At 38.2% G+C, this 24,225-nt stretch overlaps 1 protein-coding gene across 5 annotated transcripts in view; it reads right to left on the bottom strand.

The window, feature by feature from the left end:
* The window catches only part of MUSK (muscle associated receptor tyrosine kinase), a 94,714-nt gene that overhangs the window by 60,109 nt on the left and 10,380 nt on the right, over positions 1-24,225 (bottom strand). For all 5 annotated transcript variants that reach the window (XM_088018795.1, XM_028108828.2, XM_028108827.2 and 2 more), the window contains exons 3-5: positions 20,539-20,690; positions 15,779-15,906; positions 14,766-14,907 (exon numbers count right to left, since the gene is read on the bottom strand). In XM_088018795.1, the coding sequence (XP_087874921.1) occupies positions 14,766-14,907; positions 15,779-15,906; positions 20,539-20,690 (422 nt within the window). The remainder of the gene's footprint in view (positions 1-14,765; positions 14,908-15,778; positions 15,907-20,538; positions 20,691-24,225) is intronic.

The following is a 24,225-nucleotide window of genomic DNA, read 5'->3' as shown; positions in this document are numbered from 1 at the left end:
TTGAGGGCTCTCATCTGCAGCTTTATACAGGTACTGAGCCGCCTCTCCCACTGGTGATTGCGGACAGAGAACCCTCCCTTGGTTCCAGCTTCTCTTCTGCCCAGTCTTTTCCTTCATAGCTTAAACCTCCAAGGGTAAACAAGGTAATAATAGAAAATGCAGCTGACAGGGAGTCCAATACATTCCACCATACACCTATTTTAAATGGAGTCTCAAGTATTCCACACTCAACCAGTTCCTATACACAAAGCCGAATTGTCTGAATGTGAAATTCACAGAATGTAATAAAATCGACACTCAGTTCCAAATAAATAAATCATTTCATATAATAGTTAAGTCAAAGAATATAAGGGAAACATGTAAGGATATAGGGAAATATAAGAAAATTAGATACTTGTAAATTTTTAAGTGTATCTTTTCCAATGATTAAAAAAGTCAACAATGACTTCTCCACTGCATCTAAAAAAATTATATTATCATTTTAATATTGGGGTCAAAAACAGGAAAGTAAAAATCAGAATCTTGCATTTCAGTGTCATCTAAAGGCTCCGAGATGCAACCTCTCCTTAAAAACTCCAGCCCTGCCATCCATATCATCCCATTCCATTACCACATCCCTGTGCCACTGAGTGTCTCTCTTCCTGGCCGTTAGAGAACTTAGAGAAAATGAATTCAATAAAGATACATAAGAGAGGCAGTATGGATCATTCTTTGGATACCTAAAGTAGAACATGAGGCAGATTGGAGAAACAGATAGACTGTCTCTTGACTTAGAATTCCTTCTGTAGGGCACTGAAAAGTCTCTTTGTCTCTGTTTTCAACCTAACAAAACCAATATGCAGCAAATATAATTGGTGGCGGGGGGGGGGAGAGGAGAGGGGACTACATGGAATCATGCCACTGAAAATAATGCTTTCATCTCCGTGGGGAACTGATTGAAACAAATGATCTTGGGGGCAGAGCAAGATGGCGGAGGAGGAGGAGACCTGGATTTCGTCTAGTCTCAGGAATTCAGCTGAATAGGGATCAAACCGTTCTGAACACCTACGAACTCAACAGGAGATCGAAGAAGAGAGTAGCAACAGCTCTCTGAACAGAGAAGTGACCACTTTCTGGAAGGTAGGACGTGCGGAGAAGTGAATCTGGGGCGATATTCGGGAGGATAGATGGCGGGGGAGGGGGCCTCTGCCGGCTGCTTCTGGCAAGTGATAGAGCCGCGGAGCACAAAATCGGAACTTTTAGAAGCCGGCTCCACTGAGGAACGTCGCTCCAGTGGCTAAGCGTGGGGTGGAATCCTCCCGGGACAATGTGGTCTCAGGACCCTTGGGGTCACAGAAAGACTGGGGGTACCTGAGTGCGGCAGAGCTCCCAGGTATCGGAGCAGGGAAGCCAGCTGCAGAGACGGAGCCGAGGCGTGGGCTCTCAGCTCGGGGTTGCCATAAACTGTGATCCGCAGCCCAATTGGGCCACTGCTCCTCCAGCAGGGACCCAACAAGTGGCAGAGCCGGGGAGACTCCCCTTCCTCCCCAGGGAGGAGCGGCACGGGAGCGCATCACAGGGATCGGCTGGGTTTTGAGACTCCACACAGGGTCAGGTGCGAGAGATAGAAACGCTCGGTCACAGGCCGGGTGAGCACGGAGTGCGGCTGGAGACCAGGGAGACGGGAGTGACTGCTTTTCTCTGGGGGCGCACTGAGGAGTGGGGCCCCGAGTTCTCAGCTCTTCCGGATGGAGATTGGGAGGCCACCATTTTCACCCTGGTCCTCCAAAGCTGTACCGAGAGCTTGCAGGGAACAAAAGCTCCTGAGAGCAAACCCGAGCAGCTTGCTTAGCCCGGACCGACAAGGGCGGGGCAATTAAGCCTCCGGCAAAGACATTTGGGAACCACGGCAACAGGCCCTTCCCCCAGAAGATCAGCACGAACAGCCAGCAAGCCAAGACCAAGTTTACCAATCAAGGAGAACGGGAGATCTCCAGTGCTAGGGGAATACTGCACATAGAATTCATGGCTTTTTTTTACTATGATTCATTAGTTTTTCGTAGTTAATTTTTTAACTGTTTTTTTAAATTTTTCTTTTTCCCTTTTTCAAACAACATCTTATCAATCCCTTTTTTAAAAAAAACATTTTTTTTTTCATTTTTAGAGTCATATTTTATCCCTTCATAGTAGTTACCCTTATTTTTGGCATATATATATAAGTTGTTCTCTCTTTAAAATTTTAAGATACAGTTTCTTCTAACAGATCAAAATATACCCTAAATCACTAGTGTATGGCTTTGTTCCAGTCTCCTGCCTGATCACATTCTCTCCCTTTTTTTTTCTTTTTTAAATTTTCTTTCTTTTTTCAAACAACTTCTTATCTTATCAATTCCTTTTATAAAATCTTTTATAATTTTTATCTTTACAGTCATCTTCCATCCCTTCATTGTATCAACCCTTATTTTGTACATATATGTCTTTCTTCCTTTAAAATTTTAGGAGGCACTTTTTTCTAACAGACCAAAATACGCCCAAAATCTAGTGTGTGGCACTGATCTATGCACTAGCCTGATCATATTTGATCATATTCTGTTTTTTTTGTATTCTTCTGTTTTTGTTTTTATCTTTTTCTTTTTGTGTTTTTTTTTTCCCTTTCTCTTTTCTTTCTTTCCCTTTCTTTTCCCCTGGTTTCAGGTCTTTTCTGATTTGTATAGAGTATATTTGCTGGGGACGTTGTTAACCTGTTAGCATTTTGTTCTCTTATTCATCTATTCTTCTCTGGACAAAATGACAAGACAAAAAAAATCACCTCAACAAAAAGAACAAGAGGTAGTACCGTCAGCCAGGGATCTACTCAATACGGACATTAGTGCGATGTCGGACCTAGAGTTCAGAATCATGACTTTAAAGATACTAGTTAGGCTTGAAAAAAGAGTGGAAGTTATTAGAGAAACCCTTTCTGGAGAAATAAAGGAACTAAAATCTAACCAAGTCGAAATCAAAAAGGCTATTCATGAGGTGCAATAAAAAATGGGGGCACTAACTGCTAGGATAAATGAGGCAGAAGAGCAAATCAGTGATAAAGAAGACCAAATGATGGAAAATAAAGAGGCTGAAAAAAGAGAGAGAAACAACTACAGGATCACGAGGGCAGAATTCGAGAGATAAACGATACAGTAAGATGAAACAACATTAGAATAATTGGGATCCCAGAAGAAGAAGAAAGAGAGAGAGGGGCAGAAGGTATATTGGAGCAAATTATAGCAGAGAACTTCCCTAATGTGAGGAAGGAAACAGGCATCAAAATCCAGGAGGCACAGAGAACCCCTCTCAAAATCAATAAAAATAGGTCAACACCCTGACATCTAATAGTAAAACTTATGAGTCTCAGAGACAAAGAGAAAATCCTGAAAGCAGCTCGGGAGAAGAGATATGTAACCTACAATGGTAGAAACATTAGATTGGCAACAGACCTATCCACAGAGACCTGGCAGGCCAGAAAGGACTGGCATGAGATCTTCAGAGCACTAAACGAGAAAAATATGCAGCCAAGAATACTATATCCAGCTAGGCTGTCATTGAAAATTGAAGGAGAGATAAAAAGCTTCCAGGACAAACAAAAACTAAAGGAATTGGCAAACACGAAACCAGCCCTCCAAGAAATATTGAAAGGGGTCCTCTAAGCAAAGAGAGAGCCTAAAAACAGCATAGATCAGAAAGGAACACAGACAATATACAGTAACAGTCACCTTACAGTCAATACAATGGCACTAAATTCATACCTTTCAATAGTTACCCTGAATGTAAATGGGCTAAATGCCCCAATCAAAAGACACAGACTATCAGATTGGATTAAAAAACAAGACCCATCAATATGCTGTTTGCAAGAGACTCATTTTAGACCCAAGGACACCCCCAGATTGAAAGTGAGGGGGTGGAAAACACTTTACCATGCTAATAGACACCAAAAGAAAGCTGGGGTGGCAATCCTTATATCAGACAAATTAGATTTTAAAACAAAGACTGTAATAAGAGATGAAGAAGGACACTATATCCTACTTAAAGGGTCTATCCAACAAGAAGATCTAACAATTGTAAATATCTATGCCCCTAACATGGAAGGAGCCAATTATATAAGGCAATTAATAACAAAAGCGAAGAAACACATTGACAAGAATACAATAATAGTGGAGGACTTTAACGTCCCCCTGACTGAAATGGACAGATCATCTAAGCAAAAGATCAACAAGGAAATAAAGACTTTAAATGACACACTGGACCAAATGGACCTCACAGACATATTCAGAACATTCCATCCCAAAGCAACGAAGTACACATTCTTCTCTCGTGCCCATGGAACATTCTCCAGAATAGATCACATCCTAGGTCACAAATCAGGTCTCAACCGGTACCAAAAGATTGGGATTATTCCCTGCATATTTTCAGACCACAATGCTTTGAAACTAGAACTCAGTCACAAGAGGAAAGTCGGAAAGAACTCAAATACATGGAGGCTAAAGAGCATCCTACTAAAGAACGAATGGGTCAACCAGGAAATTAAAGAAGAATTAAAAAAATTCATGGAAACCAATGAAAATGAAAACACAACTGTTCAAAATCTTTGGGATACAGCAAAGGCAGTCCTGAGAGGAAAGTATATAGCAATACAAGCCTTTCTCAAGAAACAAGAAAGGTCTCAAATACACAACCTAACCCTACACCTAAAGGAGCTAGAGAAAGAACAGCAAATAAAGCCTAAACCCAGCAGGAGAAGAGAAATCATAAAGATCAGAGCAGAAATCAATGAAATAGAAACCGAAAGAACAGTAGAACAGATCAATGAAACTAGGAGCTGGTTCTTTGAAAGAATTAACAAGATTGATAAACCGCTGGCCGACTTATCAAAAAGAAAAGAGAAATGACCCAAATCAACAAAATCATGAATGAAAGAGGAGAGATCACAGCCAACACCAAAGAAATACAAACAATTATAAGAACATATTATGAGCAACTTTGTGCCAGCAAATTAGATAACCTGGAAGAAATGGGTGCATTCCTGGAGATGTATCAACTACCAAAATTGAACCAGGAAGAAATAGAAAACCTGAACAGACCTATAACCACTAAGGAAATTGAAGCAGTCATCAAAAATCAGTATATGATACTGTATGTGGAAAACCCAAAAGACTCCACCCCAAAACTGCTAGAACTCATACAGGAATTCAGTAAAGTAACAATATAAAATCAATGCACAGAAATCAGTGACATTCCTATACACCAACAACAAGACAGAAGAGAGAGAAATTAAGGAGTCGATCCCATTTACAATTGCACCCAAAACCATAAGATACCTAGGAATAAATCTAACCAAAGAGGCAAAGGATCTGTACTCAGAAAACTATAAAATACGCATGAAAGAAATTGAGGAAGACACAAAGAAATGGAAAAAGGTTCCATGCTCATGGATTGGAAGAGCAAATATTGTGAAGATGTCAGTGCTACCTAGAGCAATCTACACATTCAATGAAATCCCCATCAAAATACCATCCACTTTTTTCAAAGAAATGGAACAAATAATCCTAAAATTTATATGGAACCAGAAGAGACCCCGAACAGCCAGAGGAATGTTGAAAAAGAAAAGCAAAGCTGGCGGTATCACAATTCCGGACTTCCAGCTCTATTACAAAGCTGTCATCATCAAGACAGTATGGTACTAGCACAAAAACAGACACATCGATCAATGGAAAAGAAGAGAGAGCCCAGAAATGGACCCTCAACCCTATGGTCAACTCATCTTTGACAAAGCAGGAAAGAATGTCCAATGGCAAAAAGACAGTCTCTTCAACAAACGGTGTTGGGAAAATTGGACAGCCACATGCAGAAGAATGAAACTGGACCATTTCCTTACACCACACACAAAAATAGACTCCAAATGGTTGAAAGACCTAAACGTGAGACAGGAGTCCATCAAAATTCTAAAGGAGAACAGGGGCAGCAACCTCTTCGACCTCAGCCACAGCAACTTCTTCCTAGAAACATCGCCAAAGGCAAGGGAAGCAAGGGCAAAAATGAACTATTGGGATTTCATCAAGATAAAAAAGCTTTTGCACAGCAAAAGAAACAGTCCACAAAACCAAAAGACAACCGACAGAATGGGAGAAAATATTTGCAAATGACGTATCAGATAAAGGGCTAGTATCCAAAATCTATAAAGAACTTATCAAACTCAACACCCAAAGAACAAATAATCCAATCAAGAAATGGGCAGAAGACATGAACAGACATTTTTCCAAAGAAGACATCCAAATGGCCAGCAGACATATGAAAAAGTGTTCAACATCGCTCGGCATCAGGAAAATACAAACCCAAACCTCAATGAGATACCACCTCACACCAGTCAGAATGGCTAAAATTAACAAGTCAGGAAATGACAGATGTTGGCGGGGATGTGGAGAAAGGGGAGCCCTCCTCCACTGTTGGTGGGAATGCAACCTGGTGCAACCCCTCTGGAAAACAGTATGGAGTTTCCTCAAACAGTTGAAAATAGAGCTACCATATGATCCAGCCATTGCACTACTGGGTATTTACCACAAAGATACAAATGTAGAGATCCGAAGGGGTACATGCACCCCGATGTTTATAGCAGCAATGTCCACAATAGCCAAACTGTGGAAAGAGCCAAGATGTCCGACAGATGAATGGATAAAGAAGAAGTGGTATATATACCCAATGGAATATTATGCAGCCATCAAAAGGAATGAGATCTTGCCATTTGCAATGATGTGGATGGAACTGGAGGGTATTATGCTGAGTGAAATAAGTCAATCAGAGAAAGACATGTATCATATGACCTCCCTGATATGAGGAATTCTTAATCTCAGGAAACAAACTGAGTGTTGCTGGAGTGGTGGGGGGTGGGAGGGATGGGGTGGCTGGGTGATAGACTGTGGGTAGGGTATGTGCTATGGTGAGTGCTGTGAATTGTGCAAGACTGTTGAATCACAGATCTGTACTTCTGAAACAAATAATGCAACATATGTTAAGAAAAAAGAAAAAGAAGAAGATAGCCCAGGAAGGGAAGAATGAAGGGGAGTAAGTCAGAGGGGAGACGAACCAAGAGAGACAATGGACTCTGAAAAAAAAAATAGAGGGTTCTAGAGGGGAGGAGGGTGGGGGGATGGGTTAGCCTGGTGATGGGTATTAAAGAGGCCACATTCTGCGTGGAGCACTGGGTGTTATGCACAAACAATGAATCATGGAACACTACATCAAGAACTAATGATGTAATGTATGGTGATTAACAACAATAAAAAAATTAAAAAGAAAGAAATCTTAAGTGGAAGGACTATTTCTAGTTAAAGAGAAGGAAATCTATGAGCCAATATGATTGATATATTTTTGTTTTACCATTATATATTCATTCTCATATTTGGAGAATGATCTCAGCTTGTGGTCAGAAACTACCAACCAAGTGTGATTTTCTTTAAGACCAGTGATACAAATCTCCGTTTCAGAGATATTAAAATGCACAACAAAGGAAACAAATATTAGCCAATGGCGATTGTAAGAAACAAATATCCCTGAGATTCACCCCAGCTATGGTAAAATACTTAAAAATGAACATCTTAGAATCTATGGAATATGATATGGAGATTTCTCTTGCCCTCGTCACATCCTGCCGTGAAACCTATCCTAAAGGCCATTGTCACAGAGGTACATGAGACGGGTTAAATTTTCCAAAGGAAGAGACTCCACCGTTATGAGATGGACAACTCTTTTCTGCATTTCAAGTGACTATGGAATTTGGGAGATGATAGATACTTCCCCACTAGTGGTAAATCAGCATACCTGTAGAGTTCTCACCTAGTAGTAATGCTTCACTTTTCCAGGGAATTTACCTTTGTTACGTTGAGTCATAACACTCAGCCACATCTAGAAAATGCTCATTGAGAAATCAGAACCCAAACTGAATTTTAGTGTTGGATCCTCCAAGCCACTATGGAATCACAGATTCCAGGTCTGCCCATAAAGTAAGAAAGAAGAGTCAAATGGGGGGAGAATCCACTAGCAGGTGCCGCCCTCTGAACTCCTTCACTTCCCACTCCATCCAGGTGGCTTCCTTCCTCTTCCAGGCCTCAAACTTACTGTCTTTATGGATTGATTCCTTCCCTAAGGAAATGGCATGTTTCTGGTTCTGTTCATCAGGACCTCACCCTCAACCCCAGTTCTTCAGCCAATGGCCAATGTTGTAAATATCTAATCAACATAGGAACCAATTGCCTTTGACAAAACTTTTCCCATCTTTGAGTTTGTTCTAGAGCAGAATGGAGCAGAACTGCAAAAATAATATATCAAACCAGTGAACAGAAAGGTTGATGTCACTTTATCAAAATAGTATAATGTTTGGAAGAAATTTTTTCCAAAACATAAGTACGTGTATTAATTCTTCCTCTTTATAAAAATCCAAAAAGTATAGAGAGCTATGTAAAGTGTATGATAGACGTTAACCTCCTATGTAATTCTACATGCAGAGATGATGACTATTAACAGCTTAGTTTATACATTCTAATATAGAATATATAAAACATACTGTTCTTCAACTTTTTCACTTATGAACACATTAATATTTCTAATGAGTTAATATTTCTAACGAGATAGAATAGAACCTTGCACGTAGTAAGCACTGTATAGGTACTTAATAAATAGTAATAAATACAGCAAATAATTATATAGTGTTTGCTATGTGCCTATATTAATTCATATAATCATTGCAACAACCTAAGAGGGAGGTGCTAGTTTTTTTTACCCCATCTTAGAGATGAGGAAACTGAGGCTCATTGATGGAAAACAGACCCAAATCACATATATGGTGGATGATTGTAGAAGTTAAAGTATATAGATTGATCTTACTCTTAATAGCTGCATAGGATTTTTTCACATACTTTATCAGTCTCCTATGGATGCAAATTTATTTTATTTTTTGCAAATTTAAATTCTTAAAAAATTTTTACTATTATAAATAACTTTGTGGTAATCTTGAACATACATTTATGTATATAATGCCTCTAGATAAATGATCAGAATTAAATTATTGAGACAAATGTATACACATTTTAAAGCTTGATTTTTTTAAATTAAGAACAAAGAAAGACACCTCCATTAGACTATATCAAATAATAGGAATAGTTGAAAGTGTTGGTTTCTTTATTGCTGTCATCCTAATTGTCCTTTGTAAGTAATCTGTTTTTTCTTCAATAATTTAAGATCACCTCTTTGTCTTTGGTGTTTATTATGATGAATCTGAGTCTGAAACTATTAATGTACCTGCTCTTTGTTTTTACTGACTGGGACTCATTGTGCCTCTCATACTTGAAGATTTAAATCTTTCATTAATTTTGGCAAGTTCTCAGTCATTATGCTTGTGAGTATTGCCTCTCATATTTTCTCTATTCTCTCTTTCTGTAATGCCTATCCTTAATTATTTCTTTAATTCAGTTTTATCTTTCCCATCTCTCTGCATTGAATTCTAAATTCTGAAGAGGTGACTTTTTTTTTTTTCACATGGATTCAGGTTTATATTTTAAAACAATCGGGATCTACCCCTCCCCCCCATACTCACAAATGGGATCATTCCATACATACATTTCTCAACTTCATTTTTCACTTCATGGTCTGTCCTCGACATTGGACCTTGTGGGCTGGCCTCAGCATGTAGCCCTGATCAGAGCATCCCCTTTGCTGGTCCCCTTAGGACCAGCCTCAGTCCTGCCTGATTGGCCTGCAGGCCCCAGTTCTGCACTGGCTGGGGCCGCCTCTCCAGCTGCACCTTGACCCCTCTCCTCCTCACTTCACACTCCAGCCAGTGTTCGAAGAGGTGACTTCTAATGCGTGCATTATCTCTTCATCTCTAACATACCATTATTGATCCATTGAATTTTAATTATAATTATATTTTTCATTTGTTAAAATTATATAATTCTTTCTCAGAACTGCCTTTCTTCTTCTAATGTATTTTTCTTTGCTTTTTTTTTTCTCCTTTTGTCTTTAATTAGTTTAAACATATTTATTTTCAAGTCTCTATTACATTGTGTTAGCTGAATTTCCTGGGGTTTTAATCCCTTTGAATATTGTGTCAGCTAACTCTCACTTAAGGCAGTTTGTTTCCTGTGGATGCTATAATTTTGCATTGTGAACTCATCCTTAGTGTGGCTTTATTATGAAAATCCTATATAATCTGGGTAAGGTATTTTTTTAAAGATTTTTTATTGTTAAATCTTTGGCTTGGGACAAATTGTTATGTTAATTTCTCTAGCTTGGGAGCCCCAGACTATGCTGGCAGTATGAATTCACATCAAACCTATATGAGATATAGTCCTAAGCATTGAGTACAGACTCATTATCAGAAAACCTCTTTTTTTTTCTTTCTCACACCTAGAATTCAGGTAGCCAGACAAGCCTCTACATTGTCTTTCTGTACCATTGGGTGGAATTTTTCTGGTCCATCTTTTCACTTCTGCGATTCTCAGCTTTAAGAAAGGCTCTCAGTGCTAACCTTCCTTCACAGGGGCCCACAACCTTGTCTCCTGTTCCCTTAAGAGTCTTAAAACACATATTCTAGGTTATAGAGATGGCTACCGTGCCATTAGCTCCAGGACAGTGCAGAACCAGCTTATGAGCTTACTGCTGTTTTTTCAATTCCTATTTGTTCTGGCCTCTGGAGATGTAATTTTATCCTGCGGGTTGTATGAATAAGCCAGCAATTCTGGGTGTTTGTAGTAGGAACATAGTCATGGTATCTTGTCTGTCATATTGCTGGTGCTGTAAGAGTTTAATCCTACATTTGTATATTTGGTATGAAGAAATACCATGAGTAATCGCTTCAACCATTCTCTTGCAATAATTCTCAAATCCTTTGCCCTGTTTTCCTTCCTGGCAAACTCCAATTCCTGTATCTTGCCTTTGGATTTGGCATTCTACTTTGGCTAAACTTCTACTTTTTCTACAGTGAGGCACATTGATGTCACTCCATTTTCACGGTCCCATTCTCTACTAAAACTTTAATGTTACCTAGGAATCCCAGTTCCCCTTGTGAGTCATCTCTCCCATTCCCAACAGCTATTTTAAAACCTTTCCACTCTCCTCAGCCCTCCAACTCCCTTTACAGAAGTGTTTTCGGAAGATAAACTTACTTTCTACTTCCTAAAGGAAATAGAATCCAACAGAGCTTTCTCAAATTCCATCTACCAAACTCATTAACTCATTTATAGTGGAATATACCCCCTTTCTCCTTCCTATTACAAGGAAGGAAGTTCCTTCTTCCTAAGTACAGTGACCATATAATCTGTCATTGAAGCCTGGATACTTTTGAAGGTACAAGGAGGATTCTATTAATAATTATTCCAGGACAACAGGTGTAAACCAGAACTGCCCTGGGCAAACTGGGATAAGTGGTCACCCTCCGTATAGCGTTTATCACTCTTATTTGTCCCCTCAATACACTGTTTTTGTCTTCTCAAGTACCACATTCCCTTGAATAGTCTACCTCTCTCCCTTATATTTAAATGTCCTTTTCTCTGAGCCCCTTCTCATTCATATTTTAACATTTTCAGTTTTTTAACATTTTAATCTTAAGAAAAATCTTGCAAAGCAACATTACCTATATACCATATATACCTCTAGCTACTGCTGACTTTTTTGATTTTTCCCTTTTCTCTACCAAATTTATTGAAAAAAATTTGTTGATACCCTACTGTCTCTTTTTTTCGGCTCCCATTCTCCATCATTTATAGACTCTTGTCTTTTTCTCTCAACCCTATTCTGACACTACTCTTGGCAATGTCACACATGATTATCTGTTCCTTAATAGAGCACACAGTACTTAGCGTTACTCAATGTCTTAGACACCTCTGTGAGTTAGTTGTCTTCTCTGTTCCTTAGTTTCTTAAAATGGCACAATGATAGGACCTTCTTCACTGTTAGTGAGGATTCAATAAAATAATCTGTGTAAGCATTTAGCATTTTAAAATGTTAGCCATCCCATTGCTCTTCCTTTTGGAAGGACATCCATGTTTGGCTATGCTTGAGTTAAATGGTTTCATTAGTAATTTTATATGTCACTGTTTGAACCTTTTAAGACAAGACAGAAAAGTTGACTATCTTCATGTTTCCATTCCAGAGGTCTAGCAGCCTGAGGATGGCGATCTAGAAAGGGAGCTTAACTTTCATGTTGAAGGCTGTTTCACGTTTGTTACAGCAACTAAGATCATCCACAATTGGTATGCTTCTCCCCGTTAGAAGCTAGCAATGGCAAACAACTTTTCCATGGCATGACCATGTGCAGTACGTGTAGCCCGGCATTGAATGACATTATGGAGTTCTCATTCTAATTTGCTCAAACTAATTTTCAGAGTTACTTAGACAATGCATAACAAATGCTCATCTGCCTCACTGACTATGGCCTAGCTTTATCTTCAGCCCTCATAATTGCCCAGTTAGTAGGTCTTACAGACACATTCGGGGTTGTGCCAGTTGCTTTTCAGTTGGTTTTTCACCTGTTCTGAATTGTTGGTTAAATTGGCCCTTCCTTTAAATAGATCATGTCTGCATTGTATCTTGTGGAAATGCCTTAACTATTTCTTTAAGTGGAAGCCAACCTTTCAGAACTTCAAGAGAAGCCACACAGATTTGCTACAATTTTAATGCTCAAATAGTAATGATTATAATTGATGCTATTTATTAAATGTTTATTATGTACCAGCCACTGTGCTAAGCATGTCACAAATTTTCACATATATTGACTGCTTTAATAGGGACCAAAATGGAGTAGAAATAGATGTGTACAAAAAGGATCATTTTACCTACTGTTGGAGTAACTTTAAATGATATTATGAGCTCTCAGTACTAGCAAGTTTAATAACACCTCCGTATACATTAACTGTTAAAGCAATGAGCATGACCATTTAAGCGTTAAGAGGAAAGAAGACAGTATTCAGTTTTACTGATAGATGTGATGCAAGATTAAATGGCAAAGCAAGACCAAGCTGTGTAATTGGACTCCAACTAATTGTGGTTTGTGTTCATTTTCTCTAGTCAATGTTAAAGCAAATATTTTCAATATCTATGAAGACAGTGACCTAAACTATCAGCATTCTGTATTATAATACAGAGGACTTATATTTAACATCTTGAAGAGGAAAATCTTTATGATATTATGTACAAATGGATAACATTCATTCTGTATTATTCCATGTACAGTTTGAGGAAACACTGAATCCAGGCAGATAGTCAGTGTCCGAATGTGTGATTGAGTGCATTTGTATGTTTATTCACTGAATAAGTCACATCAACTGGGTATTGCATACTGAGCTTTAAATACCATTGCTGATGCAGAAAATACTAAATTGTAGCAACTATGCTGAAAATATATCTTTTTTTTTACATCTGACAGCCATTATTCCCATCAACTTCTTTCTTTTCTATGAGGAGTTAATAGAGATTCTATGAGCAACTGATGCAATGATGTAATAAAGTAAAAAAAAATAAAGTAATAAAGTAAAAAAAATAAAAAAACGTAATAAAGTAAATACGTAATAAAATAAAAAATATAAATATAAATAAAAATAAAAAATAAATAAAAAATAAAGTAAAAAAAATTGAAAAAAATGTTACATTAGAAGCAGATGTGGGAAAGGAGATTATTAATGTTATGAGAGGAAGGCCTGCCTGGGAAATAAAAATAATCTAAAAGGAGCTAATAGAAAACTATATGATTGAGAAGGAAGAGATGTGGGCTTGAGTAGGATGGAGTCAAAGTACACTATGGGGAACTCCCGAAGTCTCTCCCAATTGAACTATAATGTGGGCCAGTGTGAGAAAGGCCAAATACTTTATCAACCAGATAAGAGAAAAGCAGAAAAATAGGTGATGATTCTTATAGTCAACAGTTACTGAGTGTTTACAAAGGGTCAGACCCTCTGCTAGCTACCTGTCAACACCTTACCTCACTGAATACTCGTAACAAATCCCACTTTTCAGATGAGAGAACTGGGAGCCAGAGAGATTAATTCTACAGCATAAAACAGGAAGAGCTGGAAAGAGTTTTGTACTTTGCTCACCAAGCACAGGCATGCTGGTAGTTTCTATTTTTAAGCAAAATGTGATGTGATTTTAGATCAAGAAGGATCGGACAGTCAAATGGGTAGAACACTTAGCCCTATCTGGATTCTGACTTCTCAGTGAAGACCTTCACAACTAGCTGCTGAATTGGTTGACTTTAAAAGAACATTTTAAAAAAATGAAAAGTGTTTTGACAATGTAACTCACAGAACTAGGAATATTTTTATTAATCAATATTTTAGTTACACATTTTGAGTCAGTATTTTATTTTTCTCAACCCTTGGTGATAGAATACAATCTGAAAAAAGTTCCTGAAAAAAAGAAAAATGAGGTTTTCAAATTTATAAGCAAGGGAGAATTGTCTAAGCCAAATAGAAGTTCTGAACTGGTGTCTTACTGTATTACTGTTTTAGTGAATTTAGTCTGTTTTGGTCAAAATTACCAGTGATTGTGGGCAACAGATAGAATATGACCTTTTATACTAGGGCACACTTCTTTCTCTCTCTTTTATCTTTTCTTTTCAGAGTTTTGACCTTATGCTTTAGTATCTGGAACAGTTGAGGGAACTAGTCTACCCACATGTCTGCCTCTGCAAGCTAATGTCCAGCCTTCACAGTAGAACGCGAGGCCCTTCTAATAGCACCGTAATGGGAAGGAATGCAACTCCTTACCCTCAACTTCCAGCTTCACCAATTTGGAATATGCCGTCCCGAGGCTGTTTTTTGCCACACATCGATAATGTCCTGCATCTTCCTTTTGCACATTGTGAATCCTTAAACTCCCAGATTCAAGAACCGCAATGCGGGAATTTTCCTGCCAGGGATAGGGACATGAATTTTAAAACGTCCATGGCTTTACCAAGATATCATTTGCCTTACTTCATCGGGTCATCATCATCGCTGCTATCATCAAAAATATCATTTATAGATTATCATAAACAAAATTATTTGTTTTATTTTAAATAAAACAAAGCTAATCGATATTATACTTCATTTCAGTTAATTGACGTATATCAACACCTACATATTCTCTGTGGAATATTCTGAGCATAGTAAGATGAGAAACCTCACTGAGTTCACAGTTAGTAGGTGACAATGATGATGCAGTGTAATCAATTACCAGTAAATGTAGGTATGAGACACAAAAGCAACATAAAATAAGCATGCACATAATAGATTTTTAATTTGGCTGTTCTGTGACTGAGGTATTTGTCAGGGAGTTTGTTCACCAGTGTTCATGTTTGTGCTCTAACTTCACTGCCGAGTTCTCATCCTTTGCCTTCCAATCATCCTTTCCCACTCTTCTCCCAGAAACTGTTTGTTGGGTCCAAGACCTGGATTTTAGTTTTATCTTTTTTATCTCCCATGTCTCAAAGACTCAATGTCAGAAAACAAAATGATTCTACTAACCAATTTACAAAGAAACACTCTAGCTTTGCTTTTGCTTTTCTTCCTTTTTCATCCCTATAAAGAACAACTGGTTCCCATCTTTTTTTCCCTAGCCAGCCCCAACCAGAATGCCTTATAGTTGGTGTGTATGGGAAGAGGAATATTTAAGTTTGGTTAAAATGTTATATAAGGGAACAGTTTTATACTAGAAATTTGTAATCATGTAACTGACTTTGCAAAGATTTGTTGTATTTGAAAACAAGTTGTATAGACATGTTTTCATAATAATCACTTACCCTGAGTGCACCGTCCCCCTTAATCCATGACACTGATGGTTTGGGATTGCCCATTGTAGTACATGGTAGAACTGCCTTTAATCCTTCTATTATTTTTACATTTATGGGAGGACGAGTTATTTTTGGCTCTAAAGGGAAACAAAAATTCAAAATTAAAAAGGCAATATGGCTGCATTAAACTTTCTCTTTTCTATTTAAGTCTAAATATCCACTTTAAGAATAATTTATTACATTACAGGATTTACCAAATGTGAAGACAGGTTTTGAGTGGATATCAAACAGAAATAATTTTTCAAAGTTTCGGTTATCTCTGTTTTATTCATATCTTATTTGAAAAACACAAATTCATGAAACATATTAGGAGTTTGAAGTCATAGTATTCTTCACTTTAAAAGATAGTTAATGAAAAGTTGATTAAAATAAACTGTCATGGTAACAATTCAACATCATTTAATTCATACCAACAGACACAAAAACATTTAAGAGATATTTTTGATCTATTTTTTATATAACTCTGAGTTATGCTTTCCTTTTCCCTTTAGTCTTACTTTGACTCTTAAATTTGGTGATTAAGAATTAGATACATTTATCCTCTAGAAAGTAAACTAGACGTTATTATATCAGTAATTGGAGAAATTCTGTCATACAATTTAGAGTAACTGTACTCTGTGAAGCAAACTTTCATAATTTACTGTTCTGTGAAACGCTTTTAAATTAATTCTGTCAGAAGAAATAGTTTATGCCAGCTATTGTTTATTCTCCGATAGTAAGCTTTCAGAGGAAGTTATTAAATCTAATGTATAGAAGAATTGACAAGTTCAGGTAGCCTGTTATTTTACTACTTGAAACATTCATAAATAATGAAAACTAGATTTATTTCCTTAGGAATCTCATGTTACAGATACAAAACAGAGACCTGTCTTTGCAGGAGAGACTACTGAGAAATGGACACATTTTATTTCTTTCAGGTTGTGTGCTAAAATCAGTGTGTTACTTTGATGGAGAAAAGCATGAAATAAGGACGTTTTCCTCCCATTTTAATTGTGCATGTGGCGGTTGTTGGTGGTTGGGAGTGATATTTGCAAAGACTGCATGGTCTTTTGGTGTTTAATCTAGACAATTATTGCCATTTAGAGTTGGCATGATCTTGGATTATGGCAAAATTACAAGTCAGGCTTTAAACATATTATAGGAAAATATCAACTTTGTCACTTTGCCCACTATCTAAATTACACAAATCTCCTCCTCAACAACAGTGAACACCTACATTTACATGATGGCCAGGCACCTCAGCTGTGAGTTGTGTTATCATACAGCTGCTGGCAAAAGCTTAGGTTAAGAGTTGATATTCCTATGACCTAGGGCAGGAGAGTGTTATTCATTCCTTCCCTTGGGTTCCTTGAACCAATCCCTATGCCCAATGTCTTAAGCAAATAACTTTTGTTTAAAGCAAATGACTCCTGTCTTCTCAGTGAAATAGATGTCTTGGTCACCTGTTGGGTGAGAGGTGAGGAGAACTCTTGGGGGAACTTGAAGCTAAAGTGAAGTGGGGATGAGTTAAGCATTGATGTTGAGTCATGGATTCCCCACTGTAAGGGAAGACTCTTCAGGTGGAGCCATGACCACTGGCCCATCTGAGCTGGCCATCATGTTAAAGTGGGATGCTGGAAGCATCATGCTATGCCAGCATGGAACCCTTAGTTGATGGACCACAAGGAACTTGGGGGAGGGAGCTCCTGGAAGAGATCCTAGGGTAGTTGGAGTAGTGATGGAGGCCAGGGTTTTGGGGGTCTCAGGAAGGAGGTCTCTCCCAAGCAGTGTGGGAGCATTCCAAAATGTCAGCAATTGGGATGGCCCAAACCTGGGTATACCCACATGACTGGGTGAGCTTTCCTAAGGAGAATGTGGAGAAAAGAAGAGAAGATTTAGGATAGATCCAAAATAAAGAACATTTAGTGCCAGAGAGAATATGAGAAATGTTCAAAGGAAAGGTAGCCTCACAAAATAGTGAAATACTTAAATGTGCTCTGTCTTCAGAGTCAAGCCTTCATTATTTAGCAAAGGAGAACATTCAAGTTTTCTTACTTGATTTCCTCACTGCCCATATGCTGAAAGAAAGCTTTCTTGTGGGTACACCTACCCACTCACAGAACCCCCAGACCAGCTTCCACACAATGTCCCACTAGCCCCTCTACATCCCTATTCTAATGATTCTAGGACTTCATTTATAAGTACGATCAAACATAAAAGATTAGTAGATGTTTGAGAAAAAACATGAACATGGAAAAAAAGGAACCAAAAGGAAATCAAAACTTAAACATGAAGAAGCAAGAAAAGGAAGATTATTAAAAAAAAAAAAAAAAAGCATTAGTTGGGGCGCCTGAGTGACTCAGTTAAGCGTCTGCCTTCGGCTCAGGTCATAATCTCAGGGTCTTGGGATTGAGCCCTACGTCGGGCTCCCCGCTCAACAGGGAGTCTCTACTCCCTCTCCCTCTGTCCCTCCCTTCTGCTTATGCTCTCTCTCTCTCAAATAAAATAAAATAAAATAAAATCTTAGAAAATAAAATAATAAAAATATATTAGTGATATCCTTTTAGAGGCTTGAGCAAATATTGCATCATAAAACACAGAGTTTGCTTTGGAAGAAAAAAAGCAGTGAAGTAATTCCTAGAAATTTAAAAATATGGGTTTTTAAGATCAAAGTCCTCAGTATTAGGGCAGAATAGTAGAATGGTCATCTTGAAGACTTGAGTTCATGATATGGAAGGAAAAGTTAAATAAATCTCCAAGCAGGTAGAAAAAGTATGAGAAAATATTGGGGTCATGAAAAATGGAAAAAAAAGATCTAATATTTGTTAATTAAAAGTTTAAGAATTAGATAAAATGAAGAGGAAGAAAAAATAGAAAAAAGTATTGTCTTATTTTGGAAAAAAAAAACAACCTTTTTGTTTCAGATTCAAAAAACAACTTTGGTTTTAGATTCAAAAGGCCCACCTAACACTAAGTAGGAATAATAAAAGAAAACCACACCTAACATATTCTTATGAATTTGAGAAATTCATAGAATTCTAGAAATGAAGAGAAAATACTAAAATTTTTAAAAAAGATAAACACTAGACTTATGTACAGGAATAAGAAAAAGATTTCTCAGCTGCAGTGTGGAATGTCATACGACAGTGAATAATTGTTTAATAAAAGCTAAGGGAAGAGCCTTTTTAAACTCTTGTCTGTACCTAGACAAATTCTTATCCAGGAATAAAGGCAAAGTGAAGACTTCCAGAGATGCAAAGTTTCAGAAAATGCATCCTTAGATTTTATACAATCACATGCTCACACTTTGAAAAGAAGGAGCGAATGACTTCCTTCAGCAAAACAATGACCACAAAGTAGAAAGGTAAAAGATAAAAGAAATAGTGATGACAATCAGAGCTAACAACAAAACTTGCAATAAAGTTCCCAGGTGGAACAGGACCCCACTGATTTTGTATGACACCTGCATGTTGTGATTTTTGCCATCAGCAGTGTGGTGTCAGAAGAAAATAAAGATTACATTATGACAAGGTGGACAGTCTACAAGCAGCTAGGGCTTCCAGCACAGGAGGTCATGAGATTTGAGGGTGCTGATAAGAGTGCTGGATGATAGAACACCAGGGAGGAGAGAAAGCCCAGTGGAGAGAGAACTGAGGAAGTCCCGATTGGGCATCAGTGGGTGGGAGAATGGAGGAGTCAAGGGCAGGAGAACGTGAGCATGCTGGTGATGGCTCTTTAGTGGGAGTAAGGGAGTGAGAGAGCTGGACTCTGTTCTTAGCTGAGGAAGAGACAGATAGAGTTTTTGCCTTCTCTCTGGAGGCACAACATGAGTGTGGGAAAGTGTTTTCTTCATGGGACAGAGTGAGAAATAGAAGTGTCCATGTTCAGAGTATGACATACTGGAGCTTACAATTTTAAATACAGACCATTTCCTGGGGGTGACAAGGTCATTGATGGGGTTGACAAACAGTTAAGGCAGATATCACTGGACTTGTGGATATCAGGAGTTGTAAGGATGAAATGGCTAGAGGCTGTTTCATGGTTGTTCAAATCCCTTAGGATGGTGGCAGGAGTGGGGATGGATAGAAAGATAATGAGTCTGGAATCAAAGTCTTCGGTAGATGTTGGGGGGTGCAGGGGAGTGCCTAGAAGTAAGCAGGTGACTTGAATAGATGTACAGGAGAGAATGGTCAGAATGGCACATGTCCTCATGAGAGGAAAGATTTTGCACAGCAGTAATGGCTTGAAAGGGGGCTAGGGGTCCTTGCGAGCCTTGTAGACGGGAAAAGTGGGGAAAAATAAACAGCCTCCACTGAAGCAGAAAAGCCACTCAAGTTTGAAAAGTCATCCAAGAAAATCAAGTTTGAAATAAGGCAAAAGGGTAGAAGTGTCTGCAAAGAGGTTACAGATAAAAAGTGCATCTGGTTGGAACTGTTTTAAAGGTGCAGGGAGAAGATTTGAGAGGGAGGTTGCCTGGTGGCAGAAGGCAGGATGGAGCAGAAGGCACTGTGGACAGGCAAGAAAACAAGAGAGGCTAGAGAACTAAGGGGCTTGCCTGTAGTTGAGGACAGGAATACAAGGTGTAGAATTCACTGCCTCAAGGTTGTGTTTTGGACTTGAACTTGGCTGGCTGCTGAACCTCCAGGTGTGCAGGAGGCTCTATTTACTGCCTGCTCCGGGGTATACCAGGTCAGCTTTAACATCATGAGCAGAGGCTCTCTCCCACTCACTCATCTTCACTTGCAGAGCCCCGCAGCTCTCCGCGGCGCCCCCCACGCCATTGTTGGCTGTGCAACAGTAGATGCCATCATCACTGTCTTCCACGCTCAGGATGGTGAGGAGCTGCCCGTTCTCGCGAATGCTGTACCGGGTGTCAAAGAGCCTGCAGGTCACAGACAGCAATGGCAGGTTAGACCCTCCTGTGTGATGTTTTTTGGCTATGATTAACTGATCAAAACAGATGACTTGTCAATGAAGGAAGCAGGTTAAAAGCAAAAGGAAAGTTGAATGAGTTCTGAATAATAACCTTAGTTGGTAATTTAAAGCCAACATTGCATTCTAATCTTCCCTCGACTCCAATAATCAAAGCACCACTGAGTCCCTCCAGAATGCTTTCAAAAGGTGATGTCTGTTGATAAGACCAAACGTAAAGTTTACTTTATTCAGGAAAGTATATTATTACCAAGACATATGAGTTTTCTCCCCATAATCACTGGAAAGTAGCGGCCAGGGAACGAACACACACACATAAATGTGACTAGCGGGAAGAACTAAATATTTATAGAAGTAACTAACAATTAACTGAGCATTCACTTATTAAACAAATATTTGTTGAGCGCCTGACAAGTTTCAAGCACAGTTCTAGTTCCTTGGAATATATAAGGAAGCAAAGCCGCTTCAAACTGTAAAAATAGATGTTTTACATACATTATCTCATTAAATTACATGTTTGTTGAGAAGGGAATTGGGGAAACAGAAAAATGTGAGGGGAAGCAACAACATAAAAGTCAGTTTTATGACCAAATAAAGATTCTTTATGCAAAATGTATACATTAGGCAGAAGAATGTTCCCCTCAAAATCCACGTCTTAATCCCCAGGACCCTTGAATATGTTACCTTACAGGGCAAAAGGGATTTTACAGATACCAAGGGTCTTAAAATAGAGTATCACGGCTTGTGCAGTTTGGCCCAATGTAATCATGATGGTCCTTGAAAGATGGTAGAGGGAACCCGAAGAATGAGAAGAGATGCAACAGTGGTGGTGGAAGGCAGAGGGATGGAATTGCTGGCTTTGAAAGTGGAGGAAGGGGCCAGGGAAGGCAGGTAGCCCTCTCGAAGCTGGAAAAGGCAAGAAATCAGATTCTTCTCTGGTGCCACCAGGAAGAATGCGGCTCTGTCAACACCTGGATTTTAGCCCAGAGAGAACTTCAGACTTCTGACTCCCAGAACTATAAAATAATGAATCTATATTATTTTAGGCCACTAAGTTTTTGGTCATTTGTTACAGTAGAAATAGGGAACTAATATGAAAACAAAAAATGGGAAAGGAAGTGGATTCTTGATGTTCTAATCTCAACAGGGGACTACCATTGTATACTGATCTTGAAGAGGAACCAAAAGATGTATGGTAGATTTTGGTCTAATCATTGGGTAGTTCACTAACTCACAATAAATAATTATGGCAAGCCATGAGACTCACTCACATGTAATTTTGTTGATTTTGTTTTGTTTCGCTCTGTGTAAATGTTCATGGAAAAATATGAACATTGGAATATTTTACAGATGTACTTGTGGACCAAGAGTCTAGCCACTCTGTGAAATATAAAGTGTTCAAGATTTATAAGCTGTTGCATCATTGTTGCTTAATTAGAGTAAATTGCTTGTGGATTGTGAGGAATATTCAAATATTTATAATTTTTAAAATAGAATTTTTCAGAACACTTTTAGATTTCTAGAAAAATGGAAAAGATAGTACTTTCCGTATTCCTCCCTCATGAGTCTCCTCTATTGTGAACATCTTAGATTAGTGTGGTACATTTATTACAATTAACCAATATTGATACAGTATTAACTAGTTTCTGTAAGTCTTAGTTTATTCAGGTTTGTTTAGTTTTTACCTAATGTCTTTGTCTGTTCCATGATTTCATCCAGGTCACTGCATTACATTTATTTGTCATATCTCCTTAGGCTCTTTTTGACTGCAACAGTTTCTAAGACTTTCCTTGTTTTTGATGACGTTGACTATTTTGTGGAGTACTTGTCAAGTCTTTTGTAGGATGCCCCTCTGCTGGACTTTGCTTTATGTTTTTATCATGATAAAACTGGTTTTGTGGCTTTTGGGAGGAGGATCACAAAAGTAGAGTGCCACATCACATCATAGCAAGGGTATGCTATCAATGTCATTTTTCACTGTTGCTATTGACCTTGATCACCTGTCTGAGGTAGTGCTTTTCAGGTTTCTTCTGTGTCCAGGTATTCATTATTCCTCAAAGGACACTCGAATATATTTTCAAAATATAGTTTCTTCCTATTTCACAGATTCTTTGACTAACTAACTATTCAAACCTATAGCTCCATTTACTTCTTATTTATTTGTAACATTTTTGTCTTATAATAAAGGGAAGATTCAAATGTATTAAGTGATTTTATTCATAGTATTACAAGCCAAATTAACATGAGCTTATATTATTTATATATAAATAAATATATATATGAATAAATATATATATTATGTGTAATATAATTATATATTATAATGCTGATTTTCTTTGTGTAATTTAAAAATCTTTCATTTCTTCATCTCCTTATAATGTTGAGAGATAAACATATGAGAGGATCATTGGGCCATATGTTTCAAAGCTATTTATGATGCAGGCATCAAACTTCTTTCCCAGACAAGTTGGAGGGCTGTGGTGAGGAGAGTAGTCTTTGAACATCGACCTTTGAATACTGAATGTTGACTATCTAACAACTATTACAATTTCAAAGTAGGGAAGGGTATAAATATGTCAAGATATGCGCAACAGCTGTAATGTAATACAAAGCTATCTAACTTCTGTGGTAACTTCACAGGTTCTTTTATGACTACTGTGATTCATGATCCATATTTACAATGAAGTTTTTCTGTATTATTTAAAGACATTATTTTATTTATTTTACTATAGAAGACAAAGACACAAATAACAGATAAAACTCATGAAAATGTTTACATGAGCATGTAAAACGTAAAGCTAATAGCTTAGGAGATATTGGCACAATGACTCATATTAGAGGGAGACAGGAGAGTGACTTGTGAAACACAGGGAGAGCTGAAAAGGTGTGTTGAATATAGGCAGTAAATAAAATAGCAACCTGCCAAAGATTGATGGAATAAATAGAAAATATGATGTAACAAAGAAGAGTATGGCTTCGAGTAGAAAGGGATGGAAAGACAAGTTTATAATTACGCCACCTCTAGACTGACAGCTCTGTCATCCCTAAATCAACCACCCATTGGTGACATAAAATGTGGTCCCTTGGGGCACCTGAGTGGCTCAGTTAGTTGGATGTTTGAGTCTTGATTTCAGCTCAGGTCACGATCTTGTGGTTGTGGGATTGAGCCCCATGTCAGGCTCTGAGCGCCGGGCATGGAGCCTGCTTTAGATTCTCTCTCTTCCTCTGCCCCTCCCTGCTCACTCACTTTTTCTCTCTCTCTCTCTCAAACAATAAATATGTGGTCCCTTTATGGTCCCATGCACTCTACCCAAGAAACACACTTAAAATCCATGGCTGTTCAGCAGGCTCATTGGCAAGCTAGAGTCATGGCCAAATGTGCTTACATCTCTCCAACAGAGCAAGGATATGTTATTAGCTTCAGGCACCTTCCATCTGTGGCGCAGCCTCCATACTGGTCCTTGTAAGAACACTGCGGTCTGAGT

The sequence above is a fragment of the Eumetopias jubatus genome, unplaced genomic scaffold (assembly GCF_037043125.1).
Source record: "Eumetopias jubatus isolate StellerSeaLion01/CBP00866 unplaced genomic scaffold, mEumJub1_p1.0 scaffold_15, whole genome shotgun sequence".
NCBI classification, from domain to species: Eukaryota; Metazoa; Chordata; class Mammalia; order Carnivora; family Otariidae; genus Eumetopias; species Eumetopias jubatus.
The sequence above is the reverse complement of the archived record's forward strand: the minus strand, read 5'-3'. Positions and strand labels throughout refer to the sequence as shown.